At 48.0% G+C, this 10,708-nt stretch overlaps 1 protein-coding gene across 1 annotated transcript; it reads left to right on the top strand.

Moving 5' to 3' along the window:
• Positions 1-2,825: 2,825 nt before the first annotated feature.
• On the top strand, positions 2,826-7,980 carry CHCHD2 (coiled-coil-helix-coiled-coil-helix domain containing 2). Its single transcript, XM_062180376.1, has 4 exons — positions 2,826-3,006; positions 5,237-5,486; positions 6,554-6,704; positions 7,734-7,980. Exons 1-4 carry the CDS (start codon positions 2,957-2,959, stop codon positions 7,742-7,744), a joined length of 462 nt encoding a protein of 153 aa, XP_062036360.1. The 5' UTR covers positions 2,826-2,956; the 3' UTR covers positions 7,745-7,980.
• Positions 7,981-10,708: the final 2,728 nt, after the last annotated feature.

Below are 10,708 nucleotides of genomic sequence, written 5' to 3'. Positions count from 1 at the left end.
TTTCCCAGGTATAGCAGAGAGCTGAATCAGAAGTGGAGTGGCTGGAACTCAAACTGGTACCATATGGGATGCCAGCACTGCAGGCAGCAGCTTTACCTGCTATGTACAGCATCAGTCCCAATATAAATCCTTTTTAAAAGACTATTTGTGGGGCCGGCACTGTGGCACAGTGGGTTAAAGCCCCAGCCTGCTTCCCATATGGCACCAGTTTGAGTCCTGGCTGCTCCACTTCTGATCCAGCTCTCTGCTATGCCTGGGAAAGTGGTAGAAGATGGCCCAACTCCTTGGGCCCCTGCTCCCACGTCAGAGACCTGGAAGAAGCTCCTGGCTCCTGGCTTCAGATCGGCACAGCTCCAGCCATTGCAGCCAATTGAGGAGTGAACCATTGGATGGAAGACCTCTCTCTCTCTCTCTCTCTCTCTCTCTCTCTCTCTCTGTAACTCTGACTTTCAAATAAATAAATCTTAAAAAAGAAAAAAAAAAGGGAAGACACAAATACCTTCCTAAATTAAGTGGTGGTGACATGGAGGAAAAGTATCACCAAATCATTATTGTGACTAATTTCTGTTTCAAAATCCTAAAAGCAGTGAATGTTCTCCAAAGTTCTTTCAGATTTTGAATCACAGAGGTGCTGTCACCAGCCACCCTGGACTGGCCCACACCCTACTGCAGGAGCAGCAACTGTGCAGGTGGGTCAAAAAGTATCCAAAGATCATCTTAGATTTCTGTATTCATTTGAAAGGCAGAGTTACAGAGATGCAGAGGGAGAAAGGAAGGAAGGAAGGGAGGGAGGGAGGAGGAAAGGAGAAGGAAAGGAGGAGGAAAGGAGGAAAGAAAGAGGTCTTCCATCCACTGGTTCACTCCCCAAATGGCTGCAACATCCAGATCAGAAGTGGAGCAGCCAGGTGTCGAACCAGTGCCCATATGGGTTGCCGGCACTTCAGGCCAGAGTGTTAACCTACTACGCCACAGTGCCGGCCCCTGTGTCTCCCCTTTTTGAAATTTAAATTCCATAAATATAGCATTCAAAACAAAAACTGAGAACAGTGCAATAGTTTGCTTGAGCAATAAAAAGGTTTAGAACCTAGTAGCATTCCAGACAGAAGTCAGTTCTGAATGCCCCACCCTAACATGCATGGTTATATTTATAGCCCAGAAAAGGATATGACATACAGAAACAACCTGGTGGAAGTCAACAGCATTTGCCTTATTTGGACATGGTCTGATCAATTGGCTATGTGATTGCCTGAAATTTGACTGCTGTAATTGGGAGAGACTCAGTTTCTTGATTATAAAAGTTATAATTAGCTTATGTTACTGGAGACAATTGCTCAGAGGTTCATGTCTTCACGCAAGAAAGAATTTCAGATGTGAGACAGAGAGTAGTAGTAAGTGAGGTAGCAAAGTTTAATGAAGAGAACACACATGACAGACCAGGGTGGCATATCAGCAAAGGACTCAGAGCCCAGACGGTATTCAGATTGTAGTTTTTATGTATAAGGATATAGGTCCTCATCACCGCTCCACTTCTCCTTTCTTTCCTCTTCTGAGAAATCACTGGGTGGAGGACTATGTGGGTATGGAATTCCCAAAAAATGCTCCAAGGACCTTAACAGCAGTGTTATCAGAGCTAATAGACCCATTTTCTTTGGCCCCTCTTATATACACATAGGCTAATGTCCACCTAGCTACCTCACACACATCAAGTCAGAATACAAAGCTATTTTAGGCCAATCAGTTATGTACAGAGGCTAATCTAGGCCAAATTTATTTCAGTGTGACATTAGAATCTTGTTTTACTTGGTGCTGTTACTGAAACATCCAGTGTACCGTAACAGACCTCCAGAGGCAAAAGTTGCCATAGGACCAACAAAACAGCACAAATCTAAGATTACAAAGAATGTAATTTATTGGGGGATTTATGGACAGAAGGTGGTCTTGGGCAGCTGAGACAGTGGATCCCTATGCCGTGAGTCAGGAAAAGAGGAGTTTTACAGAGAAAGGTGGTTCACAGCCAATTGGAATGCACGTTACACTTTTTCAAGAAACATTAACATTCATAAGAGGGTATCCCAGACATTAGATAAGAGGGACTCTAGGAAACAATAGCAAGTGAGGGCCACAGTTTAATCATGTGACTTTGTGTACCCTATCATAGGGCTTGGGGTAACCTCTAAGGTTACCTACTGGTCAAGATACACGGTGGTTAGACCCAAGATGGCTGAAGCACATCGGGCTGAATGCCTACATTAGCCATTCAGTAAAATCTTGTCAAATTACAGTGTAGGATGCTATCTCAATTCTGCATACAAACTACATACAAACATACAAGAAAAGGGGCTGAAAATATATAGTAATACACATGCAAATCATTATTACCGTCTGAATGTAACATTTTGTTGACTGTAGCCACAAAAACATAAACCAAAGCAACTCAACACTGTCAAGCCCTGCCTAAAACTTTCTTTCCTCCAGTCACATAGTGACTCAAAAAAATACTTGTCCAAATATGTAGCTTCCTCAAGGTCCCCCAGCAGTCAAGCCAGAAACGTGACTCGCACAGCTTGGGCTAAACTCACCATGTTAATACAAATGTCTGAAGGACGCAGCGACAGCCTTCGGCCTAGGAAGCAAACTGCTAACCTTCCTGACTCATGCTAAGGTCGGGGGACAAAGTTTGCAGGGCACCACAGGATCTTCCGGTTATATAAAGCGCCGGGCGCGGAGCTCATGACGTCAATTATGCACGACGAGGCTCCGCTGTGAAGCCCTGCTCTTCCAATGACCTTCAGGGGCCGCCGAGGCGTCAGCGGACGAAAGGATCCTGTCCGAGCGCTGATTGGTGTAACCCTGGGGTAAGCCCCGCCTCTTACCTTCCGCTCTCCTTCTTCGCCGAAGCACTTGAGCTCTTGGCCGAGTTTCGCCTTTGGTGACGCCGAGTAGCTTGGCCGTGAAGATGCCGCGTGGAAGCCGCAGCCGAACCTCCCGCATGGCCCCTCCGGCCAGGTGAGGCTGTTTGGGGACCTGGGGGAGGGGGCCGAAGTACGGGTCTCTGAATCCTGTCGGCCCGGGGCGCCGAGGGAGACTGCGGGCGGAGGCGAAGAGAGCCCGCCTCGGCCGGACCGAGGTGGATTGTGTGCACACCGTGTGCTGGGAGCGTGGGGGAAGGGGCAGAGCTCGTGCCAAGGACGGGAGGCGCATTTCATAAAGCCGTGGCCAGATGCCACTTGATAGGAAGCCAGGTCACAGCCTCCGGACGTAGCCTCGATGCGGAGGAGGGCGCCCCAGGAGTAGTCCACAGGCGGGCGCAGGAAGCGGGGTGCAGCCGCAGTGTCCAAGCAGTGGGGGCGGGGTGGGGACGCCCGCTTCCGGTCTCCGAGGGCCTCGGGCTCCTCACGCCCCCTGCCTGCTGACGCGGAAGTGGTGGCCGCGCCGGTGACTCCTGTGGACCTGGGTGCTGCCACCCAGGTGGAAGACCTGAATTGAATTCCTGGCTCCGGGCTCCGGCCTCGACCCAGCCCCGGGCGTCGCCGGCATCGGGAGAGTCCGCGAGGGGCATGGGAGCTGTCTTTGCCCTTCCAGCTGTTTTTTTCAAAAGCAGTACTGGGCTTAACTAGTGGAGGTTCTAGACGTACTGCAGATGGGGAGTACGGTAGCTCCACGCTTATCTCGCTAGGCTCCGGTTTTGCAATCTCTGAAGTGAAAGAACTGAACTAGATTCTTTACCCAGGTGACCATCGTTAGCTTTTTTTTTTTTTAAGATTTATTTATTTGAAGGTCAGAGTTACACTGAGAAAGAAAGGCGGGAAGGAGGAGTGTCTTCCATCCGCTGGCTCACTCCCCAATTGGCCACTGCAGCCGGAGCTGCGCCCATCCGAAGCCAGGAGCTTCCTCTGGGTGCAGGGGCCCAAGAATTTGGGCCATCTTCCATTGCTTTCCCAGGCCAGAGCAGAGAGCTGGATCGGAAGTGGAGCAGCCAGGACTTGAACCGGCGCCCATATAGGATGCCGGCACTGCAAGCGGTGGCTTTACCTGCTCGCCACAGTGCCAGCCCCCTGAGCTAGATTCTTTACCCAGGTGACCATTGTTAGGTCTTAATTCAAATGTTACCAGCTTAGTGGGAGCTTGCTTGATTTTCCTAAAATTGCAATATCCCTCATCATACTCCTGCTCTTGAAAGTTCTTTAACATTTAATGTACGACATTTTTACTATTTGATCTTGGTGTATAAGGTCCATAAAAGCACAGATTTTCATCTCTTGTTAAGTTCTGTTCCTGTCATGCATAGTAGTTGCCTGGTATTTGGATAAATTATCTTGAGGTTTTTGTTTTTTTGTTTTTTTTTTTTTTTGAAAGACAGTGCTTCCTCCAGGTCACTGGGTATGAGTACCCAAGCCCTTGGGCCATCTTCTGCTTTCCCAGGTTCATGAGCAGGGAGCTGGATCCCAAGGGGAGCAGCCAGGTCTTGAACTGGAGCCCATGTTGGATGCAGGCCTCACTGTGGAGGCTTAACCTGCACAACACTGGCCCCTCTAACTCTTTTGTTTTTGTTTTGTTTTGTTTTTGACAGGCAGAGTGGACAGTGAGAGACAGAGAGAAAGGTCTTCCTTTGCCGTTGGTTCACCCTCCAATGGCCGCTGTGGCTGGCGCGCTGCAGCCAGCGCACCGCGCTGATCCGAAGGCAGGAGCCAGGTGCTTCTCCTGGTCTCCCATGGGGTGCAGGGCCCAAGCACTTGGGCCATCCTCCACTGCACTCCCCGGCCACAGCAGAGAGCTGGCCTGGAAGAGGAGCACCCGGGACAGAATCCAGTGCCCCAACTGGAACTAGAACCCGGTGTGCCGGCGCCGCAAGGCAGAGGATTAGCCTATTGAGCTGCGACGCCGGCCTCCCTCTAACTCTTAATAGTCTATATTAATATTCTGTATTTCTTAATGAAGAATTGGAATAACTGTGTTCCTAAAAAAATACAGTGGGTTATGTGAGCATATGGAAATGATTGCAAAACAGCAGGAAAAAAAATACACTTGGTAATTACCACTGTAACAAAAAATTAGATAAAATTGTATAAGTAGTTTATATATATGTATGGTAAGCATCTAGGTTTAAGAATTTAAAATGAAAATCTTGAGATTTATTCTGATACAAAGGTGTGTGTTTTTTATTGTGTTCTTCTGGTTTTTGTAATTTTGAAAGCTCAGTAGAAATGGAAGCTTAATGCATTTATGTTCTTTCAAGCCGGGCTCCTCAGATGAGAGCTGCCCCAAGGCCAGCGCCAGCAGCTCAGCCTCCAGCAGCAGCCCCACCATCTGCAGTTGGCTCGCCTGCCGCGGCACCCCGACAGCCAGGCCTGATGGCCCAGATGGCCACCACTGCAGCTGGCGTGGCCGTGGGCTCTGCTGTTGGGCACACGCTGGGCCACGCCATCACTGGGGGCTTCAGTGGAGGAGGCAGTGCTGAGCCCTCGAGGCCCGACATCACTTACCAGGTAAGGTTCGGGGCAGCATTTTCCTCCCGTGGGAATATCTGTGAGAAAACCTAGTTTTTATGTTCTTTGGGTGTAGGACTATCTTTAATTTTAGAGTCTACAATGCTGTTAATAGAAAGTGGGCTCTCAAAAGCCACATTGGGCAGTTCAGTTAGTGCTTCAGCAGCACCAACAAATCGTACTGTACACATTGTGTTTCTTCCCAAGGAGTCGAATTGTGACAGCGCAGCCTGACTCACTGCAGAACAACCGTTTTTCCCTTTAATGTAATTTTATCTTGGTAACACTGATCCAGTCTCAATCTTAATTAAGACATCAAGGCCGGCGCCGTGGCTTAACAGGCTAATCCTCTGCCTTGCGGCGCCGGCACACCGAGTTCTAGTCCCGGTTGGGGCCCTGGATTCTATCCCGGTTGCCCCTCTTCCAGGCCAGCTCTCTGCTGTGGCCCAAGTGCTTGGGCCCTGCACCCGCATGGGAGACCAGGAGAAGCACCTGGCTCCTGGCTTCAGATCAGCGTGATGAGCCGGCCGCAGCGGCCATTGGAGGGTGAACCAACAGCAAAAAGGAAGACCTTTCTCTCTGTCTCTCTCTCTCTCACTATCCACTCTGCCTGTCAAAAAAAAAAAAAAAGACATCAAAAATCTCTTCAGTTGCTCTGTGTGATCTCCTGTGATAGTTGCCATTACCCCTTTCTGAGATGTGTAGCGTTTCTTTCTAACAAGCACGAGTCTGTATTCTGTATTTGTGGTGTACAGGAAGCCATCTATCCATCTTTCTGTTGTCCCATTTTTCCTCCAGGAAGCTTCACTGAACTGTTTAATCTTGAGATGCCTAGATAACCATTCCACCTTATTTTTGTCTTAGTTGTTGACTGATTGCCACTGGAATTTAGTTTAAGTTCACGCTCCTCCTACCTTTAATTGTTTGCGTTTTTTGTATTAATTTGCATCTGTCTGGTTCTGCTTTCCCAGATGATGTGGCAGATAGCCAGATGATGGCTGCTGCCGTGTGTCTGGGATTCAGTACGATTTCCTTTCTCGATAGTGTTGAATATTTTACCTTCACAGGAGCCCCAGGGAGCCCAGTTAGCACAGCAGCAGGAGTTTGGCCCTTGCTCCTACGAGATAAAGCAGTTTCTGGAGTGTGCCCAGAACCAGAGTGACGTTAAGCTCTGTGAGGGTTTCAATGAAGTCCTGAGACAATGCAGAATTGCCAACGGTAGGTGGTTTGCCAAGCTGTGTCTCCTCAGTGTACAGTGATATTCCTGATCATGATGGGGCTGTTGGAGGGTGTGTTTAACAAACTGGCAAGTTAGAGGAAAGTAATGTTTCTTTAAAAAAATGTATCCTTATTTATTTGAAGGAGACAGGGAGAGATCTTCCATCTGCTGGCTCACTCCTCAAATGCCTGCAATAGCTAGGGCTGAGCCAGGCTGAAGCCAGGAGTTAGAACTCAATCCCCACATGGGTGGCAGGAATCCAGCATCGCTTCTCCTCTCAGTGTGCACTAGCAGGAACCTGGAATCAGGAGGGAAGTTGTGACTGAAGCCCAGGCACTCTGACATAGCATGTGGATGCAGCATCGTAACTACTGTACCACATGCCTGCCCCATACTTTCACTCTTCATAAGGAACTAGCCCAGAAGTTTACCAGTTATGTTCGGAGTTTCATTCTTCAGCATTTATAAGTCAGTGTGTCAGATCTTGTGGTCTGTTGCCCTTAAGTCCATGAGGGTAAGAAGACATTTCATTTTCATCAGTAGTGGGCAACTGTGCCTCACTGATGGAAAGTTCAGTAAGTCCCCAGTAGAACACTGGGGATTTAGGCTCTTTGGATTGTTGGCAGTCAGCTCGTGTTGTTGTTGTTGTTTGTTTTGTTTTGTTTTTTGTAATTTCTTCCTGCCCACCCAAGATGTTTACTTTGATCTTGCACTTTGATTTAGGTTAGGAAATTGGGAAGAAGCTTTTAGGCGTTTGAACTATGGAATTAAGGGATTGCATGGCTGAGTTTATCAGAAGTCTTTCTTGAAGCTACGTCTAGTACCAAAATGGTTAAGTTTCTGCCTTGGTACTTGTTCCCTAGAAGCACACATGCACTCACTGTTTTCTGTTGTGCCAAGCGTAGAGGTTTTATTGGCCACAGCATAAACCAGCAACCATGGGCTGCTTCCCTGCTGTTCTATTTGGAGGGCTGGTAGGGTTAAGTGGTGCTTCCAGTGCTCTTCTAACTCAGCTTTTCTTTTTGCAGGGTTAGTCTAATCAAGAAGCTCAGGATGAAGCAGAAGATTGGATCTCACGACCAAGTTACTTTGGCATACAGATGTAATCGGTAGTGTAAAGCCGCCTGGTCAGCCTGTCATCCGCTTTGAAGAGCTTCCCTAGTCCAGAAAGGGCCATCTTTGCTGTGTGGAAATTCACAGATGTTTGGTCTCCTTGAACAAGCTGTTGTAATGTTATTGTTTATAACAGAGTAGAATAAAGTGATTTTCTTCCAAGATGTAGTGTCTTACGTGTAAGGTCATTAATTCAATGTAGTATACACGTGCATGCCAAACATAACATTTGGCAGGAAAACACTGTTGTCTCAACCATTCTTTTAGGTTCATCTAGTCTAGTCTGGATATTAAATTAGCATCCACATTCAGATCTGACAGCTCCTTAAGGAGTTTTTTTAAAGGAGTAGCTCACTAGAAATCATGCCGTTCATTTAAAAAGAGATTCCCATAGAGTTCAGTAAATAGCCATAGCAGGAAGCGTCACTTCAAACAAAAAAATCTCAGATGGGTTGTAGGAGTGGACCTGTTGCTGTGTTGGGTCTCCATCATATGATATGTCACTGTTCCCCTGGCAAATCGAATTCACGGAACGGAAAAGCCATTCTCTTAAGGGAGGCAGTTCCTCTGCAGATGTGTTTTCTTACGCTTAAGGCGTAACTTTTGAAAGATTAGCTGAAATCACTGTGTTGGTGAAGGACTTACAAGTGTGGACTCCATAGAACTGTTTGCTTATTTGAGGATTGATTTATTTGAAAAGTGGAGACACAGATCTTCATTTTCTTACTCCCCAAATGACTGTGATGACCGGGACTGAGCCAGGCACTATCTAGGAACCTAGAACCCTGTCTGCATCACTTGTGTGTAGTGGGGGCCCAAGTATTTGGGTCATCCTCTACTATTCTCAGGCGCTTAGGAAGCTGCATCAGAAGCAGAGCCAGTAGGATATACGGGAAGCCGGTGTCACAAGCCCAGCTTAACCTGCTATGCTACAAGACTAGCCCCCAACCCTACATTAATTCATACTTTGAAAAGTACATTTTCATGGGTTCCGTTAGAGACTTAGTGCCAGGAAGTGAATTCAGTTACTACTTCCATTGCTCTCCTAAAAGGGGCCAAACTCCCTGCCCTGACAATGCACTCCTGGGCTGTACCCCAGAACTTCACCTGGGTTCATCAGTAGGTCCTCTGCCCGTTTTCCTAGGGGTCCGGGACCTGTGAGTTGATGCCCAGGTGCCCTGTCATTCCAAGGTGTATGGTGTGTCCCCCATTTAAAAGTGAATGAAAGGAAAACGAGCCACTAACAGTGGCTGGCCTGGCCTGGACATAGGAGTCGTGACTAAGAAGGACACAATGTACTTGGTGCCCTGGCCTTTTGCCTGGGGTCATATTGGATTTTGTGATGCCCTGAAAATCTCAGGCAGTCAAGTATATAATTTATGACCTGAGTGCAAAAACATGTTTTCATACTTAGAACATTTCCATTTTAATGTGTTAAATCTCAGTAAATTGGAGACCTTTGAGCTTAAGATTCACACACTAAAGTCACTTTCACCTCCTTTCTGTGTAGCAATTTAAGAAATCCCCAAGGTGAGATGGTTGGTAAACATGGTATGGAAAGAGCCCTGGCATTTAAAACACCAAGGGTTGATGGCCGGCGCCGTGGCTCAACAGGCTAATCCTCCGCCTTGCGGCGCCGGCACACCGGGTTCTAGTCCCGGTCGGGGCACCGATCCTGTCCCGGTTGCCCCTCTTCCAGGCCAGCTCTCTGCTGTGGCCTGGGAAGGCAGTGGAGGATGGACCAAGTTCTTGGGCCCTGCACCCCATGGGAGACCAGGATAAGCATCTGGCTCCTGCCATCGGAACAGCGCGGTGCGCCGGCCGCAGCACGCTACCGCGGCGGCCATTGGAGGGTGAACCAACGGCAAAAGGAAGACCTTTCTCTCTGTCTCTCTCTCTGTCCACTCTGCCTGTCAAAAAAAAAAAAAAAAAAAAAAACACCAAGGGTTGATCCAGACTTTCCTTACCTACTTGGAGAAAGAACAAATCCCATTCTCAAGTGTTGCTGACTACCAGAGTTTCGGAGTCCAAAGAAGGTTGTCTATGACGCACTTGATAAAATGGTAAGCTAATGGGTATTTCTGGACTCTGCTCTCACGTGAAGCCTTGCATAGTTTTCACTACTTCAGCTAAAATATCGGAAGTTCTTCAGGAGAGAAGAAGGTTTATTTTTGCTTAACAGTTTTGGAAGTTCGCAGTTCAAGGTTGGGTGGCCACATTAGCCCAGTGTCCAAGTCCAAGTCTTTGGGCCCCTGCACCCATGTAGGAAATCTAAATGAAGCTCCTGGCTTCAGCCCGGCCCCAGCCCTGGCTGTTGCAGCCATTTGGGGAATGAAAATCAGGTGGAAGATTCTCTAAGTCTATATTTCAAATAAGTCTCTTTTCAAAAACACATAGAGGCAGAAGGCATGTGAACAGAAGATCATGTAGTGAGCCAGGAATCAGAGGAAACCTTCTATAATGGTCTCCTTATAAAGTCATCCCAACTCAGTCATGGGATTAGCAGCCTAATCCAATCAATCACTTCCCAATCACTTCAGACACCATAACTGGATGAACTGGACCCTTAATGCACCAACCACTGATCCACTAACAATTTAAGAAATTAAAGACTTCGGGGGGGCTGGTGCCACATGTGGCACAGTGGGTTAATGCCCTGGCCTGAAGCACCGGCATCCCATATGGGCACCGGTTTGAGTCCCAGCTGCTCCTCTTCCGATCCAGCTCTCTGCTATGGTCTGGGAAAGCAGTAGAAGATGGCCCAAGTCCTTGGGCCCCTGCACCCACCTGGGAAACCTGGAAGAAGCTCCTGGCTCCTGGCTTCAGATTGGCGCAGCTCTGGCTGTTGTGGCCAAATGGGGAGTGAACCTCTCTCTCCCTCTCTGCGAGT

Source organism: Lepus europaeus, chromosome 21 (genome assembly GCF_033115175.1).
Source record: "Lepus europaeus isolate LE1 chromosome 21, mLepTim1.pri, whole genome shotgun sequence".
In the NCBI taxonomy this organism is placed as follows: Eukaryota; Metazoa; Chordata; class Mammalia; order Lagomorpha; family Leporidae; genus Lepus; species Lepus europaeus.
Note: the sequence above shows the minus strand (reverse complement) of the source record. Positions and strands in the feature narration are given on the sequence as shown.

Excerpts from the sequence above, each read along its gene's own strand:
- CHCHD2 (XM_062180376.1), top strand. The coding sequence starts at position 2,957 with ATGCCGCGTGGAAGCCGCAGCCGAACCTCCCGCATGGCCCCTCCGGCC. Across the intron at positions 3,007-5,236 it reads CGCATGGCCCCTCCGGCCAG|CCGGGCTCCTCAGATGAGAG; the intron begins GTGAGGCTGTTT and ends TGTTCTTTCAAG. Across the intron at positions 5,487-6,553 it reads GGCCCGACATCACTTACCAG|GAGCCCCAGGGAGCCCAGTT; the intron begins GTAAGGTTCGGG and ends TTACCTTCACAG.